Here is a 24,120-nt window from a genome sequence, read left to right as displayed (position 1 = left end):
GCAGGCCCGAGGTTTTATCTTCTAGTGAGTTCATTGCCCCCGTTTTTCCTGCCAAATCCTACGAGGAAGCAGTCTGATTGTTTGAGAACTGGATTCATTCTCCTTGTAGCCTTAGCGTGAACCTGTCTGTGTGGTGAATGAGAAGTGTGTGGGGCCGGGGCCACAGCTCAATAGGCTAATCCTCCGCCTGCGGCGCCGGCACACCGGGTTCTAGTCCCGTTCGGGGCGCCAGATTCTGTCCCAGTTGCTCCTCTTCCTGTCCAGCTCTCTGCTGTGGCCCGGGAAGGCAGTGGAGGATGGCCCGAGTTTTTGGGCCCTGCACCTGCAGGGGAGACCAAGAGAAGCACCTGGCTCTTGGCTTCAATCCGCACGGCGCGCCAGCTGCAGTGGCCACTGGGGGATGTACCAACGGAAAAAGGAAGACCTTTCTCTGTCTCTCTCTCTCTCACTGTCCACTCTGCCTGTCAAAAAAAAAAAAAAAAAAAAAGAAGAAGAAGAAGAAGTGTGTGTGTCTTATGTGTTGGTCATCCTGCTAATGGCCCTCTCCACACACTCACATGTACATACATGCATGAACACACATGTGCACACACACACACCACTGTCATCTCCTCCCAGTGTAACAGAGCCCTAGGGTCCATGGACAGCAGAAGCCCCTCCCACAGATGCTCTGTTGGAGGTCCCAGCCTCTCAAGGTAGCCCTTTCCCCTTTCCTGTGATTGGCTTAGGGTAGAAATGTCACTGGTTCTGGCCAATGAAAGGTGGGAGTCCACCAGCCAGGGGATTATGGGAAAAATTCTACTCCCTGAAAAAAGCAACGATCAACGGGAAGCACCCGCCACCACTCCTTTTGGCCTTTGCTGGGTGAAATGAGCCACTTGAGGCTGCTGTGGCCATAGTGGGCGGTGCGGGGCCACACTGTTCACAGGAGCCACATGACAGAAGAAGCCTGGGTCCTTGGTGGCCTTGACAAGCTGCTGAACCAAACTCCTCCTTGTCTTCCAACACCTGAGACTGCTGAAGCCCCTTTGGTATAGTACTGCTTCTTGCAGCCAAATGCAGCCTGATAGGGCCACGAGCTCTGGGCCCCACGTGGTCTACAGCACCCATGGTCTCCAGGGCATGTCCATGGCTGAAGCAGCCCCTGGCTGAGTCCCTGGCTTCTTCTCATTGCTTGCTGTGGATGGTTACAGGACCACGTCCTGGGGGCACTGGCCTCTCCCTGCCTCTGAGTCCTGCCCTTCCCGGGGTGGGAACAGCTGTCCAGGGGGCCGGTTAGGAGAGACATTCGGCTCCTCAAGTGGGGACAGGAAGGCAGGGCTCCTGCGGCTGCTGCTATGGTGGCTTCAACCACCAGTGAGGCAGTGGTGCAGGCCGGCGGCCATCTTCCCATTTCCGGGAAACACCCAGTTGATAAGGGCTGGCTTCCCTTTAGAAATGATTCCCATTTAAGTTTCTATGAATAGGATCGAAAGGAAACCAAAAGTGAAATTCCTGTCCTTGGAATAGAAGCTGCCCTGTGAGCCGTGGGGTCCCAGGCGCCGCCTTGGCCCGGGAGGTGCCCGGGAGTCTCCCACTGCTGCTTGGCCGACGGTGCCATTTAAAAGCCTGGTTGTTTTTTATCTTGCTGGACTCTGAGGTCTGCAGGGCAGAGCGGGCCTCCTCTCTGAGGGTGGCACAGCGGGGTCCACAGCCCTGCACGTGGGAGGGAGCTGGGGAGGGGTCTCCAGGAGCTGCACCTGCTGGAGCCAGGGGCCCTGCTCTCCAGACGCAGCTGGGGAGGGAGCCCCAGGTCTCTGGAAAGTGAGGGGTCCCCCACATTGTCTGCCTCTGCTGCTGACTGGGGTTCCGTTGCTCCTCAACCCCAAACAGGCCGTTCTCTCTCCTCCTTCCCCATGGCATTTGTCCTAACTTAAGAAATGCCATGGGGGCCAGGGTCAGGCCATGGAGGGTGGGGCTGCCGCCTGGGAGGCCAGCATCCCATATGGGTGCTGGTTCAGGTCCCGGCTGCTCCACTTCCCATCCAGCTCCCTGATAACAGCCTGGGAACGGCAGTGAATATGGCCAAGTGCTTAGGCCCCTGCACCCGCGTGGGAGACAAGGACGAAACTCCTGGCTCCATCCTAGTGCAGCCCTGGTCTTCTGGGGAATGAGACAGTAGACAGAAGTTTCTCTCTCTCTCTCTCTCTCTCTAACTGCCTTTCAAATAAATTTTTTTAAAGATTTATAATATTTATTTGAAAGACAGAGTTACAGAGAGAAATAGAGACAGAGAGAGATCTTCCAACCACTGGTTCACTCCCTAGATGGCCGCAACGGCCAGAGCTGTGCTGATCAGGAGTCAGGAGGCAGGAGCTTCTTCTGGGTCTCCCACATGGGTGCAGGGGCCCAAGGACTTGGGCCATCCTCTACTGCTACCCCAGGCCATAGCAGAGAGCTGGATTGGAAGAGGAGCAGCCAGGACTTGAATCCGTGCCCTTATGGGATGCTGGTGCTTCAGGCCAGGGCATTAACCCCCTGTGTCACAGCGCCGACCCCTCAAATAAAATCTTTAGAAAAATGACATGTGTGCGCCTCCCCTGCCATCAGCCACGTGTGCAGATCTGCAGAAGCTCCGGGCAGTGCAGCAGCTGAAAGGGAAGAGCTGGGCTCAGGCGTGGCCTGGAAAAGAGCTGATCCTGGGAGGGCAGCCACAGGTTCCTGGGGAGCGGCCCCGTGGGCGTCCGTCACCTGGTGTTGGGAGGAGACGTACTGCTGCCCAAGCAAACCAGGGCTCTGCTAACCAGAGCCGTTTCCTTCCCCAGGTGGGCCACTGGCAGCCGTGACAGTGTCCTGACCCTGCTTTAGAATTCCCTCGTGGTCCCCTAATAAAGCCCGATGGGTGCAGGCACGGCAGGTGGCCACTTCACTGCTTTGCCACAGCGTGGGCCCCCTGGAGCCGCTTCTGACCCACGGGTCTGGGTTTTGTGCCTGGATATCGGCACGAGGGAGAGGCCCACGTGCACAGAGCTTGTCTGGCTGGACAGGCCGGGATGAGGGCCGGAGGAGGGTGCTGTCCACGGAGCACAGGCACAAAGACGGAGAACACTGGAAAAACCCTCAAAGCAGAAGCTGCAGTGCCCTGGGAGGGACAGAGGCAGAAGAGGAAGGATGAGTGAGGGGGTCCTGGGAGGAGGCAGGCAGAGCCCCGCTGTGTCTGCCCAGCTGAGCTATGCTAGACCGGTCCCTCTGCCTCTCAGATCCTCCATTTCCCCACCTGTGCAATGGGACCATTGCGCCTTCCCCTGGACTGTTGGGAGGGTTGTGGTTATCCTGGGACAAGTGCCCGGCAGAGCCCTGCTCTGTGATGCAGCAGCCCCGCTCCATGCTGGGAGCCATTGGCCCCTCTAGACCCACTGCAAGGTCAGGTCCCAGCAGGATGCTGCCAGGTCCTGTCTCCCAGCCCGTCCTCTCCAAGGGATGGCTGTCCAGATACCAGGTGGGGGCAGGGTCATGGAAGAAGTGCCCGGCGAGGCCATGGACAGGCACGGGGCAGGAGGGTGATGAGGAGCCAAGGGGTCTGCAAAGGGCAGAGGGGTCAAGACTCCCCCTCCCCCATCCAGTGTAGCTCCCAACCTCAGCCAAGCCACTCGTGCACACAGCCTTGGTGTCCCCACCCTCAGGAACACGTGCACCTGCATCCTCCACGTGTACACAGAACACACTCACGGTCTCCCAGACCAGCCTCCTCCTGTCCACCCCACAAGGCATGCACATTAGATGGGAGCTGAAATTGGGAGCAGAGCTTGGACTTGAACCCAAGCACTCTATCAGATGTGGGCATCTCAACTGCTGGGCCAAATGCCCACCCCAGGACCCACCTCTGAGACCTACCCTGCTGTGGGTCAGGGGGACAGTCTGGGTGTGGAGCAAGGACCCGGACAGTTCTCTGAAGGCCCCATGTGGGTACAAGGACCCAAATACTTGGGCCATCTTCCACTGCTTTTCCCAGGCCGTTAGCAGGGAGCTGGATTGGCCATAGAGCAGCCAGGACACAAACCGGCCCCTATATGGGATGGCAGCAGCACAGGTAGCAGCTTTACCTGTTACGCTGCAATGGCAGTCCCCTGACCCGCAACCAAAACACAGCTTCTAAGTAGCAGAAGCAGGATTCAAAGCTCAGGTGTCCCTTTCTGTAGTCTGACTATTACTGCCACGTGACAGAGCCTCGGGGCCCCTGGGCTCAGCGATTGGACGGATGAGGACCCCTCGGGATGATGGGGGAGGAGCTGGTTTGGAACCAGAAAACCGAGAAGTCGGCGCAGCAATGTGATGCTGGCGGTGTCCCCGAGGACAGCCCGGGGAGACTGGAGAAGACGAGGTGCCCAGGACCAGGGCGGGGCTTGAGCGTGTCCTCGAGGGGGCTGGGGTCTGGGACAGCCAGGGCACAGGAGGAGCAGGGGAGCTCTCAAGGCTGCCAGCCATGTGTTTTTTTCATTTTCATTGCTTTTCCATTTGTTTGAAAGGCAAAAGAGAACAGAGACACAGACCAAGAAAGGGCTCTGACCCACTGGTTCACTCCTCAAATGGCTGCAATGGCCAAGACTTGGCGAGGCCACAGCCAGGAGCCCAGAACTCTATCTACCTAGGTCCCCTGTGTGGATGTCAGGGACCCACGTACTAGAGCCGTCCCCTGCTGCCTCCCAGGGAGCACCGTAGCAGGAAGCAAAGCTGGGATTCAAACCCAGGCACCTTCATGTGGGATGTGGCGTCCCGAATGGCATCTTCACCACTCTGCTGAACACCCACCCATCACACTGGGTTTGCTTTTTAATGAAAGGCAAACATTCATTACTGGAGAAGAGAAAAAGCTAGATTCTTTCTCTTCATGCACTACTTTTGTAATAATGTCGCAGAATCAACTTTAAAGATTTTACGAGGGTAAACTCTTCCTAACATGGGCTCATTCATTGTGTGGTGGACCTTGTATTCAAAGAAACCATTTTCTGTAAATTTGTTCTCATAATTTGCAAGAAACTGAGAGCAACTACATATTAACAAAGATGACAATGTTATATTTGACTACAAAATATTATAAAATGATACAATTGTGTGGCTTTTGAGTATTTAATTTGATTTGAGCAGGACAACGGAAAAAAAAAATACATAGAAAAATCATCCAGACAGGCCTGAATTTTTGTGTTCTATCGTCATCTCCAGTTAGCTGAAACTCATTAAGTGACCACTGGGGAAGCCTGGCTACCCATCAACACGAATGAAGGAACAATGTTTCTTTCCAAGACATTATACGCCCCAGTGGCAGAACCTGGGCTAATCTAGAATTTGTTTTCATGCTCAAATGCTTCAAATTGTGTGCACGTTGAATGATGAGATAAGAATGTCCACATCAAGCAGGCTCTGCCGCTGGGCGAAGCTGGCAGGACCGCCCCACGGAAAGACTCGAAGTCCACGGGTCAAGCCAATTTTGCACCGTCGACAGTCACATCTTCCTGTTCTGTATCATTCAGATTCTCATCAACGTCTCCTCTCACATGTGAACAACAGCAGCCAGAGTCCGCAGAGAGTCAGTGCTTTATTTGGAGCAGAAGTGTGCAGTCCAGAGAATGTGCTTGTGGGGAGCAACTCGGACTAGACTGTTACTGGAATTAAGACTTATTCTATGCATCTGCTCTCCCACAATATGGCGCTGGGAGAGAAGAAAACAGCTTCTACACAGCTGCCTCCAGTTCAGCCAATAAACAGCAGGACCTGCTCCTGATTGGAGGAGAGCAGCGTGCTCGGCGTGTGGGCAGCTGAGTTGGGATTGGCGGAGGAGGACTATAAAGGAGGAGAGAGACGGCATGCACCAGGAACATCTAAGGGGAACATCTAAGGGGAACACCTGTGCAGCCCCCGAGAGAGCCGGCCGGCGGTGTGCCGCTCCCCCTCGGAAGTGGGGAAAGTGGCAGGGGGAACCGCCCTTCCACAGAGGTGGAGGGACGGTAGCCAACCCGGGAAGAACCAGCAGCAAACCCGGGGAGGGCCGAGCAGACGAAAGAACAGCGCAGGGTCCTGTGTCGTTCCTCCACGAAGAGGGGGAGCAACATGTGCTAACTCTTTCCCTGGTACCGAGTTTTTTGCTTGGTTTTTTAATGTAGCTGGCAAACTGTCTCCCGGGCGTGGGATGTGCGGATCTCCTGATACCAACCTCAGCATCCTGTAACCCAGCTTCCCCGGCCCCCCACGTGATTTCTTAATTCCACTATTCCATGAACTTTCTGCAACCTCTCCTATGTACACAAGGAAACTAGTCAGCCATAAGAAAGAACAAAATCTTGTTATTCATGACCACATTAGATGATTAGGTTACATGAAATGAGCCAGGCATAAAGACAAAAGCTGCGTGATCTCCCTTCTCTGTTCAGTCTTTAGAAGTGGATCTCAAAGAAGCTGAGGGTAGAATGGGGGTTGCCGGAGGTTGGGAAGAGTGGGGGACGGAGGATGTGGCAAAGCTGATCAACAGGTCTAAGTAGGAGAAGTGAGTCCTGGCGTTCCATGGCCAGTGGGATGGCTGTGGGTAATAGGTGCGTGCCGTATATGTCACCAGAAAGAAACAACAAATGTTTGAGGAGGCAGACATGCATATCCTGATTGGAACATTATATAAATAGACATAGCAAAACAGGGTATGCCCTAAATATGTATACTTTTTAACAGGAATTTAAAAGATTTATCTAAAAAAAAAGAAAGAAATAGGAGCTTGGGACTTCTTGGGGTGGAAGAGGCGGTGGCAGAGTGTGGGATGTGAGAAGGAGTTAGGTGCAGATAAAACCCTCAGACAGGGGTGCGCACCATGGCAGGTGCCTGCAGACACCAACGTCTCCCTGCACGAGCTGTTGTGCTTCTTCTCTTTCCAGTCCTCCAAGCCAGTTTTCTGTGGTTGACGAGGGGAGGAACCAGTCTCTAGGCAGACAAGGAAGTTCCCGGATGCCTTTGGTTTGCAGTAATCAGCACGGCAACATTCCATTCTTGAGGGTTTCCTCTCCTGAGCGCCAGCAGGGTGGTCTTAGTCCCTGCCAAGATCTAAACGAAGCATTGATTGGGCCTGGCCCTTGAGCCCAAGGTCAGGGAAGAAGCAGGGGGCAGTCAAGACAGTGCAACGTAGCGGGACAAGCCCCAGGACAGGGGCCTGGGCTCTGCGCCCGGCTTATCAAAAGCCCCCTGCGCAACAGCAAGCTGAACACAGCTTCTCCTGCTGCTCTGTTCAGGCCGAGACCACCCCACCTGAGGGGAACGACCGCTCGGTATTCCGGCGCTCGGGGACACAGAACCGCCAGCCACGTCCTCGGGGTGCACGGTCGTCCCAGCTCCCTCAGCCACTCGCCAGAGTCACACAACTCCAACCAGAGGAGCTGGTTTCCCTCCAGATCTGCTTGATCCAAAAGTCACTTCTTCAGTGCGCCACGTGGGAGGCGGGGCTTCAAAATATAAAAGGGTGGGGGGGCTAGGACCAAGCGATGGAGTCCATGACGTGGTGCAACGGTGTCTAGCAGAATTCACATGGAGCTGCATTCCTCCTCAATAAGCAGTCAGGATCACGAAACAGAGTGAAATCAACAAAGCAAGCCCCACTCCCGTCGGCTAAGCGTGATCCCCTCACAGTGGACGCATCTCAGGGCAATGCCTCGAAGTTACTGCCTTTCCCGCTTGCTTCTGGCAAGTGCCATCCCGAAGATGCCCAGAACTGCCAAGACACCCGATGCCACAGCCACTGTTGTGACCGTGTCCGTGACCTTAGGTGGAAGAGAGAGGGGCTCACGCTCAGTGCCAGGGTGCTGACCAGGAACACTCACACCCACAGCCTGCAGTTCAGCAAAGACCTGCCTGGCCCTGGCCCTGTAAAGACACATGGGTCACACTATGGGCAGGAGAAGAAAGGGCTGAGCTGCGCTCTGATTGGGGCAGAGGCGGAAGAAGGGAGGGGAGAGGGGAGGAGCCTGGGCTCAGCAGAAGCAGGGATGTGAGAAAATTCAACGCCGTGGTCTGAGCCAGCACAGCCAAGCCAGCGGCAGCCTTGTGAGGATGACCCTGCACAGGTCCCTGAGAAAGACGCTTGCACTGTGGGAGACAGTGGTGGGGGCTGGGGTTGTCTGAGGGACACAGCCTCAGCCACTGGAAGCAATAAATAAACAGGTGACACCTGCTCCCCAGGGCGCCATACCCCCTTGAGCTCTAACCCTTGGAAGGACAGTGGAGGGTCAACCATCCCCAAAAACCAGGGTTTCCCAGACCAATCCTCGGGGAAAGGCACAGCCTCTGGAGTTGCCTTTAACGCAAGCCCACCCACAGCCCCTGCCCCACCCCCACCAAGCACACCACCCCTTGGTCCAGAAACAGGTCCAGCCTGCTCAGCTCCCAGGAGGGGAGGCCCCACCAGCAGGGCCACCGCCAGGCACCGGAGCAGTTCCCGCTCCAGGGCCCAGAACAGCCTGGCAGCCCCTCGGTAGCTCCATCCTAGGGTTCTCCTTTCCACCACCTCTCCTGCTCCTTAATAACTAGGAGATGAGTCCTATGTAAAACAGGCGGGAGTCATTTTTCATTGGTTGAGCAAGCTGAATGTGCAACCCCAGGTGTAAAGAGAGCTCATGCATGAAGTGTGCACGCAAGGTGCAATCTGCCAAAAATCCCATCTTTTGCAAATTTCTCGGATTTTTTTTAAGCAGCTGATGCCAACTAAAAACAGATGAGGAGTCTCCCAGTTTTGCAAGTGACTTTAGAGCAGGAGTTGGTAAACTTTAGCCCAGGGGGTGGGATCCAGCCTGTGCCCATCTATGAAATAAATACATAGAAACAGACCACTACCGGGACATGGCCTTGCTACGTCTGCCAATCCCTTCCTTGGCCAGCGAGAATCCCATCTCCACAATTTCGTCCACGTGCCCTATTGCCATCCCAGACCAGCCACAGCAGGTGGCCAGCCGCTGTCACTGAGGGAGTGCTCTGGCTCCTGGGGAAGGGGACCCTGGATGAGGACCCACCTGGTCGCTGCGGGAGACCCTGTAGCGCAGCTCGTTCACGAAGTGCTCACAGTTGTCGTGGATCAGTGAGTAGCGCACCTTGCGCCCCACCCACTCCTCTGCCTGCTTCACGATCTTGTTGGCAGGCAGCGGCGGGTACTTGTCATCGTGTTTGTTATTGATCCGGTACCTGTCTCCCCCAGCCACCTTGGACAGCAGTTCCTTCTTCACTATGGCTGTTTCAGCCACGGTGGACAGGATACTGGATGCCCCAGCTCCCGCGATTTCACCTGCCGAAAACAGCAGTTCAATCAGAGAAGGGTCACCAGGACCCCCCGCAGCTTCCAGCAGGCAGCCTCACTGCCCTCGGCCCCACCCACAAGGACCTGTCCATCCTGCCTGGCCTCAAACTCAAGAACAGGTCACACCCAAGCCTTCTGGGAAGTCACCAGGGGTCCCCGATCTCTGGTTTCTTCACATCCAAGGCCAAGGTAATGGGTTTTAAAGGACCAGGTGAGTCCACATTGTCTCTGTAGGAGCCAGACATCGAGACAGAAGACAACCAGGTCCCCGTCACTGGCCTAGAAAAAGGCACTCGGCTCCCTAGCCAGCACCGTGGGAGTACCTGCAGGGGAGGGGGCGGTTGGAAATAGTACGGCAAGTACTGAGCCAGACAGAGGTGTGACCTGGGAACCCCGCTCAGTCACTCTGTATCTGCAAGCAAGCCCCTTCTCCCCTGGGGCCCCACTGGCTCTGTCACTCACAGATCAAAGGAACCCAGCCAGGTGAGGGCCATGACCCCCAGCTCTACGCTCTCTGGTTTGTCATTCCTGGGGACGCCTGCCTCCTAAGCCTCACCCAGACTACCTGGGAAGCAGAACCAAGGTGCCAACGAAGACCCTGGGCCAGAGATCGAGTGGGCTTCCTGAGAGCTGTGTCCCTCATACATGCTGGGTCCGTCTGCCCTCCCAGATGATTGATGGCTTCATCATTGTTGTGGGTATCTGAGGAGTGAACTGGTAGCTGGAGATGGGGTGTGTGTGTGTGTGTGTGTGTGTGTGTGTGTGTCTGCTCCTAAATGAATGATTTCTACTGACTTCCGTAATCTAACCCCCTGGTTACAGACATCCTGAGTAGAATATCTTCTCTCTTGTAGTCCATCCCAGGATGCTCCAGCTCCCCCCACACACCTTGGTAAGTTTCCCTAATAAATGCTTTAAATTCATCAGCCTTTGTTTATCAATCGCATCTGCCTTTGGAATCCAGCTGACCCCATCTGGTGAGGATTTGGGGCAGTCCCATGCAGGAACTCACCACCACTTCTAGGACAATTCCAGTCATCAGTTCAACCAGACAGAACACAAGGGGACTCTTCTGTATCTGTCTTGTGGTGATGGTTACGTGATTATACACATTTGTCAAAACTCAGAGACCTTGGGCCAGCGCTCTGGCAAAGTGGGTAAAGGCATTTCCTGTTGTCCGGCACCCAACATGGGCATCAGTTCGAGACCCAGCTGTTCCACCTCCAATCCAGCTCTCTGCTATGGCCTGGGAAAGCACTGGAAGATGGCCCAAGTCCTTGGGCCCCTGCACTCCAGTGGGAGACCTGGCTTCAGATAGGCCCAGCTCCGGGCATTTGAGGAGTGAACCAGTGGATAGACAATCTCTCTCTCTCTACTTATGCCTCTCTGTAACTCTGCCTTTCAAATAAACAAATAAATCTTTTTTAAAAGAAATTAAAGAATTGTGCACTAAAAAGTTGACTTACTATTTGTAAATTATCCCTCAATAGGTTTAACTTGAAGAAAAATAAATTTGAGTATCTGTTAACCAAAATGGAGGCCACAGTGTGGCTATAAACCAAACATCCACAGCCACATAACCTAACTGTTTACCCTGATTTCTCCCAAAACGCTAGCTCTGTCCATACACAAAACCAAAGCTCCCCTCACGTGACTGTGAACTTCCGCAGCTTGCAGCCAATCAGCTACAAGCAAACTCCCGGAGGCGGGCACTTCCTTAGGGGAGTGTAAGTCTCCAGTACCCAAACAAACCAGGCAACAATGGATGGGGAGTCCTCAAAAGGTTCATGCAAAGCCCATTTGTTTTGTTTTTTTTTTTTTTTTTTTTTTTGACAGGCAGAGTGGACAGTGAGAAAGACAGAGAGAAAGATCTTCCTTTGCCGTTGGTTCACCCTCCAATGGCTGCCGTGGCTGGCGCGCTGTGGCCGGTGCACCATGCTGATCCGAAGCCAGGAGCCAGGTGCTTCCTCCTGGTCTCCCATGCAGGTGCAGGGCCCAAGCACTTGGGCCACCCTCCACTGCCCTCCTGGGCCACAGCAGAGAGCTAGACTGGAAGAGGAACAACCGGGACAGAATCTGGCGCCCCGACAGGAACTAGAACCCGGTGTGCCAGCGCCGCAGGCGGAGGATTAGCCTAGTGAGCTGCGGCACCGGCCGCAAAGCACAAATCATGAAGAAACTATGCATGGACTCAAATCTTCTTCATCCTATTTTGCCCTTAACCTTTTGAAGACCCCTTGTACTTTCTCCTTCGTGCTTTGTAAACTGAGCTACGCCTGCTCCAAGGCCAGGCTTCTCACCATTTCAGGTTGAAGTCCCCTGGTTCCTGAGCTATTCCTTCCCATGTGCAGTAAACCTCTTAAATTTCTCTACCGTGAAATGACTTCATCTCTTTTACACCTGTATGTGTGTGTCTACACTGGCCGTGCAGCAGTCCACGGTAGCAGGTGTATCTGGTTCATTTCACCGAGTTCCTGCATGCTCCTCAAAGCCATGATGCTTCAGCAAGAGAGGCCAGCCCTGCACCTGTGCCTGGGAGGAAGGGAGTCTCACCCCTGCCCTGCAGAGAGTACAGCTGACCGCAGCGAGGTGAAGCCGCACGCTCGGGTCACGCAGTCCACACAGCAGCCAGGATTCCCAAGTGTTCTGGAGAGCTGGGAGTCCCACACTCCTCCCATCACACTCCACAGCCAGCCAGGGGTAAACAACTTGGAGGGAATGACTGTTACTGGCTCTGGCTTGCACCTCCAGAGGAACCGATGTATGGGATTGGGCACACAGCGGGATGCTCACTAGGGAGAGAGGGGTGTTTGGGGCTGAACCACCCCCCCACAATGGAATAAAGGCCAACAACCATCTCTCCACCCACTTTCTGATAAGAACGGGCGGCCGTTGAATCACCTAGCAGGGAAGAGTAGATTCATTCAGCAAATTATCGAGTGCCTGCTCTGCCAGGCAGAGAGGACCATCACATAACCGTGCCTCTGTTCAGACTCGTGGTCTCCACCCGTGTGCTTAGAAAGGGAACCCATCCTTACTTGGGGGAGCCAAATGGACCACGTAGCCGTTTCCCACGTAGATGGCCCAGTGCGAGTAGCCGAAGCGAAAAATCTCAATCAGATCTCCAACTTTTGGTGTCGGCGAGGACTACAATAGAAAAAGCAGAGATGGGTAAGGGTGAACTGTCGAAGAGAACATTCTAGAATCTGACCTGCAAGGAATCCTGGCCCGGATTGCAGCCTCCATGTGTTCATTGCCTGCAGGAAACCAGGGAGACCCCAGCACGCGCCAGGGCTGCTGGGCTAGAAAAGCACGCTCCAGGGTCGAGGAGATGAAAAGGATGGTGTGTGTGAGCGATCACATTAGCAGGTGTGCACACGAGCTGGGTGTGAAGGCGCCTGAGGTACCCAACTGTGGGGAGCAGGGTCCGTCTCCCGCAACATGGCGGGGCTCCCGGGAGCGGCAGCAAATCCGGGAAGGACAGGGGAAAGAAAACAGGGTCCGGTGCCCTTCCTCCGCGAGCGGAGGAGCGACACCCAACGTGTTTGTATCAGCCCACAACGCCCAAAATGCCTCAGTAACGACCGCTTGTCACATGCGTCGGCCTGCGTAAGTCCTGTGAGTTAGAGTCCCAGCTTGCAAAGTCCACAGCACCAAACATGGAGTGGAACGCTGGATCCGCATACCCCTCACTCTCCCGAGCAAGGATATGATTACCCACTTAACCGATGAGAAGACCGAGTCTCAGGGAGGTACAAACAAGGTTAAAACTTAAGTCTAAATGATTGTGGATGGGGTGAGCATTGTGGTGCAGTGGCTTAAGCCATCTCTTAGGACACCCACATCCCATATCAGGGTGTCCGGTTCAAGTCCCAGCTCCCTGCTTCCAATGCAGCTTTCCTCCTACTGTGCTCGGGAAGGCAGCGGTCGATGGCCCGAGTGCTTGGGCTCCCACCACCCATGTGGGAGACCTGGATGGAGTTCCTGACTCCTGCCTTCAGCCTGACCCAGCCCTGGCTGTTAGCATCTAGAAAATAAACCAACAGATAAAAGAGCTCTCGTTCTCTCTCTCTCTCTCTCTCTCTCTCTCTCCCTGCCTTCCAAATAAAAATAAGTAAGTCTTTAAAAACAAAGAAGAAATGCTTCCTATGTTTGTGCCCTTAGCAATCCCACACCATCCCAGGCAAGTCTGGGGCTGCGGAAGACTGGGCTCCAGGCCAGAATTGGGCCGAGGGACGGCAGGTGTATCCGCAGTTGCTAGTGGGGCAGTGTTCTGGAGTTTGCTTAAGCGAGAGGCACGCTGCACTTTCCCCATGGGGATCTATTTCTGGACCACCCTGAGGCCAGCAAAAACCACTCCTCCAGGCCACCAGCTCATGCCAGGCCGGAGCTCAGAGCACAGTGGGGCCACTGAGCCCACCCTACTCAGCCCTCTACCCCCACCCCCACCCCCACCCCACAGGAGGCCCAGGGAGCCACAGGGAGTGTGGCCAGAGGAGCACTTGCACAAATACAAACTCAGACCCAGGCAGATGGTCCCTTGGCCTTCGGGGACCCAAAGCCCACACAGCAGCTGAGATAAAGATACCTCAGGACTCACGTCCCCGGGGCCGGGGTTCTGTGCCCACTGGTCTGAGGGTGCTGGACCCAGAGGCCTCAGCTGTCTCCTTGCCACCTCTGTGCCAGAGCTGTCAACCGACCAGAAAACGCTCAGAATAGCCCCTACCAGGGTTGGGGCTGTCTGGGGACTTACCGAAGCCATCCTTCTTCAAGGCGCTCTGTGTGTGGCCGCCCAGAGTCCCAGCCTTTTATTGGTGGTAAAGTTTCATTTTCCCCTCTCAACCTGTCAAGATGTAAATGCTTCAAAACCAAGGTCAAGGTTCACATAAATATTTGATCATCAAACAAAGGCAAGGCGTGGGCATGGAAACAAGCGGGAAAGAGAAGAAACTGGAATTCAAGAGGGCGAGTCGAGGAATCGGTGCCAACATGATCGGGTACACAGTCAAAAATCACCAAGCTGGGGCTGGCAAAAGGGCGTAGCAGGTTAAGCTGACACCAGCCCGTCTCTGTCTCCTGTCCCAAGGCAGAGGAGGGTAAGGGAGGCAGAGATGGAGAAACGGAGGAACAGAGACAGCTGGAACTTGCTTTTCCCACCTGCCCCGGTTAACCCTTTGCTGCCTCCTGCCTCCTCGCTTCCATCAGCTCCACAGCTGATGGGGAAAGAGGAGACAATTTATCACAGGCACAATCCCACCCCATGACAAACAGAGCGAGCCTGGCCCCCGCCTCCCCCACCCTGGGGCCCAGAAGCACTCGCTCTAGAGCAGTCAGAGCCCAAAGCCACGAGTGCCTGGCTGTGCCGAGGCTGCTTTTGGACCAGCCACCGAAACACGGCTCCCCGGCCAGACCCCCAAAAAGCTCCCCTCTCCTGATGGCCACTCACAGCTAACATTCCCAGGGCAAACTGGACAGGACAGGGTGGTGGGTGAGCCCGGAGACGGGGTGCATGGGTGGGAAAACCAGGGCCCCACAACCTACCTTTTCAGGCTCTTGGAAAAAAACTTAATGTGAGGGGCAGACTGGCTGGAACTAGAACTGAAACTGAAACTGAAACCACGCAGGACCTAGGGCATCCCTGCTGGCCAGCTGCCCTCACAACCACGCTGCTCCCCCTCCACTCCATCCTCCTGGGGGCCCCAGAGGGACACACCCCAATGCAGTGCTCGCCTTCTTTCTGGAGGCAGGGAGTGGGCTTGACCCACCTGCCTCCCTCTGTCCCCAGGGGCCACAGCCCCCTGCCACTTGGTGATGGTCACCTCCAGCCAAGCGATCTCAGTTTGTCCGTGTCATCCCCTCGCCACGACGTCCCAGCCCTATCTCCCTGAGCAGGGGGACTCAGCTGGGTGCTGTCCCCTGCAGAGATGTCAGGTGGGACTGGCACAGTGACTAACCCAATTGTGCCAGGCAGAAACGGGAGGAAGTGTGGTGGTTCCGGTGCTGGGACCCCCACCCACCCAATCCAGTGTATTCAGAGTGGTAGGAAATGAAGCCCAGGAGCCTTGCAGTAGAGGAGTCTACAGGTCGAGGGCAGGGACTTCTGCTTGTCCCCCTCCTGTCCATGCAGCCCGCCTGGGTGGAGAGTGCGGCCAGGGCAGCCACACACCCAGACCGGAGGTGAACCCTAGGACCACAGCCTGGAATGTGTGTATGTTGGTCATGTATTGTTTTTAATTGAAGACAAGACTGTAAAAGGAAGATGGGGATCCCATGCTCCCCTCCGCTGGCCCCAAGCATCCAATTCCCTTCCCTACAGGCAATGCACTCAGTGCCTTGGTATTCCCAAGGAACTCCTCGGAGCACACCAGGAGTCTCCACCGTATCCATGGAAATGCCCGCTCTCTTTTAGTGCAATTTTCAAGAATTTTTGGAGTACTTTCATATCCTCTTTAGTGAGTTTTATTAAATCTTCTGTAGAAGAATATTTGTAACATACGTATAAGATATAAGAAACAATAGAACATGTATGTACCAACCACCTGGCTGATGAAATAGAAGTGACTCTCGGCCAGCGCCGTGGCTCAATAGGCTAATCCTCCGCCTGCGGCACCGGCACACCAGGTTCTAGTCCCGGTCGGGGCGCCGGATTCTGTCCCGGTTGCCCCTCTTCCAGTCCGGGACTGCAGTGGAGGATGGCCCAAGTCCTTGGGCCCTGCACCTGCATGGGAGACCAGGAGAAGCACTTGGCTCCTGGCTTCGGATCAGGGCGGTGCGCCGGTTGCAGCAGCCATTGGGGGGTGAACCAACCGAAAAAGGAAGACCTTTCTCTCTGTCTCTCTCACTGTCCACTCTGCCTGTCAAAAAAAAAAAAAAAAGTGACTCTTATCTTCTTTAAAATTTATTTATATCTTTACTTGAAAAGTCAAACAGAAACAGAGGGAGAGACAGAGAAATCTTCCATCTACTGGTTTACTACCCAAATGATCCCACAGCCAGGGCTGGACCAGGTTGAAGCCAAGGGCCAGAAACTCCATCCCAGTTTCCCACATGGGTAGTAGTAGCCCAAGTGCTTGGGCCATCCTCTGCTGCCTTCCCAGGCACACCAGCGGAAGCTGGATGGCAAGTGGAGCTGATATGGGATGCCGGCATCACAAGCAGCAGTTTAATCTGCTGTACCAGGCTCCAGACCTGAAAAAGATCAACATCTCACAAAAGCCCTGTGTCACACAATGTTAACAGCAGCTGTGGTGATTCATGTGTCAATTCCACTGGGCCACGTAATCCCAGAGTAAATACTTCTGGGTGTGCCCGAAAGAAAGAACGAAGTTTTCCCCTGAGCTCTGCACTTGACTCAGTGGATCGACATTAACACAGACGGCACCGCCCAATGCGCTGAGGACCCGACCAGAGCAGAAGCCGAGGAAGGAGGCCTTGACCCCGTTTCCGCCTTGCTGCTTGAGCTGGAACTCTCACTTCTCTTTCTCTGGTTCTCAGGTGCTGAACTCAGACCTGCTGGGTCTCTGGCTTGCAGCGGGTAGATGGGGGGACTTCGAGGAATAAAGACAGAGATAGAAATGATAGAACTAGTTAAGTACATCTATACCTAGATGACAAGACAGATGCATAAATCAGATGATTGGACATAGACATACATACCTAGGTAAGATAGATACATGGATCAGATGATTAGACAGATATAATAGATGATCAGTACACAGATGATTGATAGATATCTGTCTTCAGAATGTTTATGGAAAATGTGTATTATGATAAACCCATACATGGATTTCAAGAATTTTGCACCAAAATGATTCATCTCTTTTTATTTGAAAGGCAGAGAAACAGAGACAAAGAAATGGAGATCTCCCATCAGCTGATTCACTCCCAAATTGCCCTCAACAGCCAGGGCTGCGCCAGGCCAAATCCAGGAGCCTGGAATTCAATCAGGTTTCCCCATGGGGGTGGCAAGGACCCCAAGTATCTGGGTCATCACCCACTGCCTCTCAGGTTGCAAATTATCAGGATGAGGCCTCTGTGTGTGGGACCCACAGCTGTCGGGCCGGAAGAACGATGACATCTCTCGACAAGAAACACCAGAGACAGGCCCGATGCACGTGTCCATTTATGAGCAATCAGGCACAGAGCTTTATGGGGGGGGGGAGGAAAAACCTGGGGTAGTAACAGCAATTCTATAGGGCAGAAGGGGCAGCGTGCCAAAGGACCCCTGACCTTATAGGTCACGTAGGCCACGCAGGTCCCCTGGGCTCCTTTGTGCAACCGGCCCACATGTGGAATGCGGGAGCTGCTTATCGGCTCTCTGTTTATCAATTGTAAAGGCACAGCCACAAGGCTTCCAACAGGAAGGCGGGTGGGAGAAACGGGCCTGGAGCTCCTGCCGCCTGCCAGCAGCCAGGCTGTGGGGTCCCGCCCAACCTCCCACATGGGCACGGCAGGCAGTCCCAAAGGATCACCCACATCAGGAAGAGGGAATCAGAAGCAGAACTAGGCCTTGAACTCAAGCTCCAATATTGGATACAGGTGTCCCAAGTAGTGGCTTAATCATTGTGTCAAACATCCGTCCCCTACTTATCTTATAATTTCATTTTTCCAGGAACTTTTCAAAGTTCCTTCATGTGTGTGAATCTGTGTGTATATATATGTATGTAACTCAGGGTGTATAAAAAGAACAAAATTCTGGGGCCTGTGCTGTGGCGCAGCGGGTTAATGCCCTGGCCTGAAGCGCTGGCATCCCATATGGGTGCCGGTTTGAGATCCGGCTGCTCCACTTCCAATCAAGCTCTTGCTATGGCCTGGGAAAGCAGTGGAGGATGGCCCAAGTGTTTGGGCCCCTACACACGCGTGGGAGACCCAGAAGAGGATACTGGCTCCTGGCTTCGGATTGGCTCAGCTCCTGCCATTGCGGCCAATTGGGGATTGAACCAGTGGACGGAAGACTTTTCTCTCTGTCTCCCTTTCTCTCTGTATCCCACTCTCACTGTCTGTAACTCTGCCTCTCAAATAAGTAAATATAAATAAAAATAAAAGGGGGGAGGGGGCTGGCGCTGTGGCATAGCGGGTAAAGCCGCCTGTAGTGCTGGCATCCCATATGGGCACCGGTTCAGTCCCGGCTGCTCCACTTCTGATCCAGCTCTCTGCTATGGCCTGGGAAAGCAGTAGAAGATGGTCCAATTCCTTGGGCCCCTGCACCCACGTGGGAGACCCGTAGGAGGCTCCTGGCTTCAGATCAGCACAGCTCCGGCTGTTGCAGCCATCTGGGGAGTGAACCATCAGATGGAAGATATCTCTCTCTCTCCTCTCTCTCTCTCTCTCTCTCCGCCTCTCCTTAATCTGTGTAACTCTGACTTTCAAGTAAATAAATAAATATTTTAAAAAAAAAGAAAAAAGAAAAAAATTAGGGAGGGGACTGAGCAGCCCCTTGGCTGACATCCTAAGGGCTGCCTCTGTGGTCTGTTCAACGGAGACCAGGAGGAAGAGGAGCGAGCTAGGCAGCGGGATAGGTGGCAGGCCAACAGCTGCTTTAGGCAATGAACTGCCAACAAGGAGACCCAGCAAGATCAGTCTACGTCCAGATGGCACCTGCTTCTGATGTGGAAAGCCAGGGCTCTGGGCAAAAAAAAAAAAAAAAAAGCTGGCTTCCCAACAGCCCTGACAGCTCTGCCAAAAGCCAGGACACTGGAAATGGAACTGCCTGGGGTCAAAGGACTTCCCAGGTCAAACCACAGTCCCTGTTGGCCTAAGAAAGCCCTTCCCGCCACCTGGTTTCCATAGTAACCACTGCTAGGCGGGGCACCTGAGGTCAGTGACACTGCAGACAGGACCTGTAAAGTTCCTTTTAGAGACACTGTCTATTCTGTACTGATCTCCTGTTTGAGCCAGCCCTCCCCCCACCCCAGCCAGATAGCGGGAATCAGTGGGCATGCCTTCCCTAAGGAGGTTCACACTTCCCTTGTAATGACTCTTCCAGGACCCCACGTGAAGAGATACCTAGGTCTGGGCTTCACACATACTTGGCCAGGCCTTAGAGCCCACCTGATTGTTGTTAAGCCTAAAGTCCCCTCCTGTCAGTTCTTATTTGCCTTTAAGGGGGTTAACAGGGCACAAAGTAACAGCTAACTTGGACTGTTCTGCATAGGGTTTCAGAGTCAGCCTGCACCAATCTGGACAGGCCCTCCCTGAGGACTTAAAGGACCTATCTCTTGGAGGGGGTGCAAAAGTAATCCGGTATATAGGTGAGGTACTAGTCTGCTTCCCCCAGGACTCTGGTCCTGTGCATTAACTAACACCCTTACCTCCTTAGCAGAAAGTAGCTACCAGGCATCTTCTCCCACTGGGGAGAGAAGAGCAGCCCCAGAGAGGGCACAGGCCACGGAGCAGCTTCCTATCCTCACAATGCTACTGCAGCCCCCCCCCCCCCCGCCATTTCTCTCACAGGTTAGGGGTCCCTAGGGGAAATAGCAAGGCTGCTAAATAAGGCCTTCAAGAAGGAGCCAAAATGGGGCCCCCTCCTTTGGGGAAAAAACAAAATGCAGTTTCTGCCCAGTTAAAGACTGCCTAGATCTCCCATGGGGTGCAGGGCCCAAGTACTTGAGCCATCCTCCACTGCACTCCCGGGCCACAGCAGAGCCATTAGAGGGTGAACCAACAGCAAAGGAAGACCTTTCTCTCTGTCTCTCTCTCTCACTGTCCACTCTGCCTGTCAAAAAAAAAATAAAATAAAATAAAATAATAAAAAAAAAGACTGCCTAGAGCCCAGTCCTGGAGTTGCTAAATCTAATCCTTCAAAACAGGTCAGCCCTGGACTGCTAACTGCTGCCCAAGGGGGTGTCTGTGCCATGCTCCAAAAATGGGCTTTTTCTCTGGAAGACGGGGTGGTCAGTCCAACTGGACAGATACAAAAACCACATTCATCATTTCTTGGGTAAGGCCAGACAGCTCCAGGACCAGACTGGACAAGGCTGGTATCTGGCCAGTGTCCCTCATTGGCCCTGTAGCTCCAACACCCTAACTGCTTCTCTTTGGATCATATGTTTTAATGCTTTGTTCGTTTTGTTTCAAACAGGATACAATTTGCCCAGCTTCAGGTGGCTGTGAGGCAGAGTTTCCAGGCTTTCCCACCAGAAGAGATGACCAGTCCTCTAGACCAGACAGGACGCTGTTGTCCAAGGCCACCCTCAAACACCATAGGAAAGATAGCAAGATAAAAATACCCATAAGCAGCTCTATGCCCATAGGGCAGCCGGAAGAAATTGAGACCTTCGTCCATTCTATCCCCCATAACAGTATGGGTAACTTCTCCTGAGGGGGGAATGTAGGTAGGAAGTAGTCTATGGGTGTAAGAGGGGCCTAAGGAAAACAAGGTACCTTGGAGAGGAAAGGAACGCATCGGACTTTATCAGCCTCAGAAGCACAGTGGTATTTTAACTACAAGGTCCTCCCACACCCTGATAACTCTGGGAGTGACTCCAGCCTTTTTCCCAAAGAAAGCCCCCAGGAAAGTCCTCTAACTGCATCAAATGAGTTACCCAGACTGATAACTTAACCGGACAATAAAACCTTCACAGTCTCCTCCCAGGGAAGTCACCCTAGGGGAATCTCTGCCCTGTGCCTGGTGAGCTAACCTGGGTAATAAAACCTTGGGACACGGGGCCAGCGCAGTGGTTCACTTGGCTAATCCACTGCCTCGGCACGGGCATCCCATCTGGGATCCAGGTTCTAGTCCCAGTTGCCCCTCTTCCAGTCCAGCTCTCTGCTGTGGCCCGGGAGGGCAGTGGAGGATGGCCCAAGTGCTTGGGCCCTGCACCCCATGGGAGACCAGGAGAAGCACCTGGCTCCTGGCTTTGGATGGGCACAGCGCCAGCCATAGTGGCCATTTGGGGAGTGAACCAACAGAAGGAAGGCCTTTCTCTCTGTCTCTCTCTCTCTCTCTCTCTCTCACTGTCTATAACTCTACCTGACAAATGAAAAAAAAAAAAAAAAAAAAAAAAAAAAAAACCTTGGGACTCTGGGACTTGATTCACACTCAGCCAGCCTTGTGTACTGGAAGAGAAGGAGGAGGGGAAGGAAAGTCAAGGGGAGGTGGAGGGGACTGGACCCTGCTCCCTCATAAGCCGCAGTCTGAATACAGACCACACTCTCCGCTCTCAGCTCCCTGCTGAGTTGCCTGCCTGGCCTGCCAGGTGCGTTCTCTCCTTTAACCATGGGACCCTGCTTTCCCCAGTCTGAGTGACAGGGCACTCTCTCTCGGATTCTGTCTGGAGAGGTGCCCATCCGTTCTGACAGATACCCTACCCCATTAAACCTTACTACCTTGCTTCCCACTCCTCTCCGTCTCACGTCTGTATTCTTTCTTGAATGAAGACAAAAGCCTATTCCTCTCGCCTCCACTGACAGTAAGAGTTAGTACATGAAATCATCCCCATAACTTGGAACAATTAAACAAAGTCATAAGCAAAAAGAGCTTAAAGGACCTGACTAGAAAACTGACAAGAGAGGGGCTGGCACTGTGGCGTAGCGGGTTAAAGCCTGGCCTGAAATGCCGGCATCCCATACGGGCGCTGGTTCAAGACCCGGCTGCTCCACTTCCAATCCAGCTCTCTGCTATGGCCTGGGAAAGCAGTAGAAGATGGCCCAAGTGCTTGGGCCCCTGCACCCACTTGGGAGACCCGGAGGAGGCTCCTGGCTCCTGACTTCGAATCAGCACAACTCCAGCCATTGCAGCCATCTGGGGAGTGAACCAGCGGATTCTCTCTCTCTCTCTCTCTCTCTCACTCTCTCTCTCTCTCTCTCTCTCTGCTTCTCCTCTCTTTCTGTGTAACTCTGACTTTCAAGTAAACAGTTAGGCAAATCTTTAAAAATAAATAAAAAGTAAAAGAAAGAAAATTGACAAGAGAGTAATCAACTAAACAGAAACCATTAAAAGGAGATGCTGTCAAACTGTTGAAATCCTTACTTAAGGTATACTAAGCTGATCTTCTGTATATTAAGATAATCGAAAATGAATCTTGATGTGAATGGAAGGGGAGAGGGAGTGGGAAAGGGGAGGGTTGTGGGTGGGAGGGACGGTATGGGGGGGGAAGCCATTGTAACCCATGAGTCGTACTTTGGAAATTTATATTCATTAAATAAAAGATAAAAAAAAAAAAAGGAGATGCTGTCATTTTTACAAAAACAGATTTTAAACCTTAAGAACCATATTGCGTTAGGTGTTTACTAACATAGCAATATATATATATATTCAAAAATTTCACTGCTTTAACAGATCAGATTTTAATTTTATGTTAGTTTATCTTTGATAATAATGCTCAATCTTTAGAAATGCATATAAATAAATTTATTTTAATCTCAACCAAACTAATCTCACACCAGATTTATTTTCCACAAGCTTTGTATAGCCTTCTTATATTCCCTCAGTGATTTATCCTATGTAGTTTCTCTGTCTTCTTATAAAACATCAGTTGTTTTACTCTAGGAGAGATATCTTTGTGACCAATGTCTTTTTTAATCCAAATTTCTTTTTCTTTTCAAGCTTTCTACCAAGAACACATTCTCATGCTTGCAGCTTTCTTTTTTGTTGTTTATTTTTCCCCATCTGTTGATTTTTTACATTTACATCCTGAAATAATCCTTGAAAAAAAATCTCTAAATTCAGAAAAAAATTTTCAACATAAAAGAGCAATTCAAATTCCAACCAGAGTTACTTTCAAGCAGACTTGAATTATTTGTCACCATAGAAAATTTATTAAAACCAGGGCCAGGCCGGTGCCGTGGCTCACTAGGCTAATCCTCCACCTGCGCCACCGGCACTCTGGGTTCTAGTCCCAGTTGGGGCGCTGGTTCTGTCCCGGTTGCTCCTCTTCCAGTCCAGCTCTCTGCTGTGGCCCAGAAAGGCAGTGGAGGATGGCCCAAGTGCTTGGGCCCTGCGCCCGCACGGGAGACCAGGAAGAAGTACCTGGTTCCTGGCTTCAGATCACCGCAGCACACCAGCCGTAGCGGCCCTTTGGGGGTTGAACCAATGAAAGAAAGACCTTTCTCTATGACACTCTCTCTCACTAACTCTGCCTGTTGAAAAAAAAAAAAAAAAAAAAAAAAACCAGGGCCAGTGATGTGGCCCAGCAACTAAAGCTGCCACCTGCAGTGCCAGCATCCCATATGGACACCAGTTTGGGTCCCAGCTGTTCCTCTTCTGATCCACTTCTCTTCTGTAGCCTGGGAAAACAGTAGAAGATGGCCCAAATCCTTGGGCCTCTGCACCCACATGGAAGACCTGGAAGAAGCTCCTGGCTCCTGGCTTCAGATTGGCCTAGCTCTGGCCTTTGCAGCCATCTGGGGAGTGAACCAACAGATGGAAGACCTTCTCTCTTCTCTCTCTCTCTCTCTCTCTCTATCTGCCTCTCTGTAACTCTGCCTTTCAAATAAATAAATTAAAAAAAAAAAAAGAAAATTTATGAAAACCTGAGTGTTGACACCAGTGTTGTGGTATAGCAGGTGAAGCCGCTGCCTGTGGCACCCCTATCACATACGGGTGCCAGTGTGAGTCCCAGCTGCTCCACTTCCAATCCACCCCCTGCTAATGGCCTGGGGAAAGCAGCAGAAGATGGCCCGAGTGCTTGGGCCCTGCCACCTACAGGTCCTAAATGGGGGACCTAGATGAGGATCCTGGCTCCTGGCTTCATCCTGGCACAGCCCTGGCCATTGCAGCCACATGCAGAGTGAAGCAGCAGATGAAAGCTCGCTCGCTCTCTCTCTCTCTCTCTCTCCCTCCCTCTGTGTGTGTGTGTGTGTGTGTGTGTCCTCTCTCTCTG

General features: G+C 53.0%; 1 protein-coding gene across 1 annotated transcript; it reads right to left on the bottom strand.

The window, feature by feature from the left end:
• Positions 1-5,033: 5,033 nt before the first annotated feature.
• LOC100344012 (phospholipase A and acyltransferase 2) lies at positions 5,034-14,080 on the bottom strand. The gene is made up of 4 exons (XM_002720987.6): positions 14,052-14,080; positions 12,337-12,445; positions 9,018-9,286; positions 5,034-7,772 (listed from the first exon to the last, which is right to left on the bottom strand). The coding sequence occupies exons 1-4, from the start codon at positions 14,058-14,060 to the stop codon at positions 7,671-7,673; spliced, it is 489 nt and encodes a 162-aa protein (XP_002721033.2). The 5' UTR covers positions 14,061-14,080; the 3' UTR covers positions 5,034-7,670.
• Between the last annotated feature and the right edge of the window lie 10,040 nt (positions 14,081-24,120).

The sequence above is a fragment of the Oryctolagus cuniculus genome, chromosome 1 (assembly GCF_051225735.1).
Source record: "Oryctolagus cuniculus isolate XC-2025 breed Fujian yellow rabbit chromosome 1, ASM5122573v1, whole genome shotgun sequence".
Taxonomy (NCBI): domain Eukaryota; kingdom Metazoa; phylum Chordata; class Mammalia; order Lagomorpha; family Leporidae; genus Oryctolagus; species Oryctolagus cuniculus.
The sequence above is the reverse complement of the archived record's forward strand: the minus strand, read 5'-3'. Positions and strand labels throughout refer to the sequence as shown.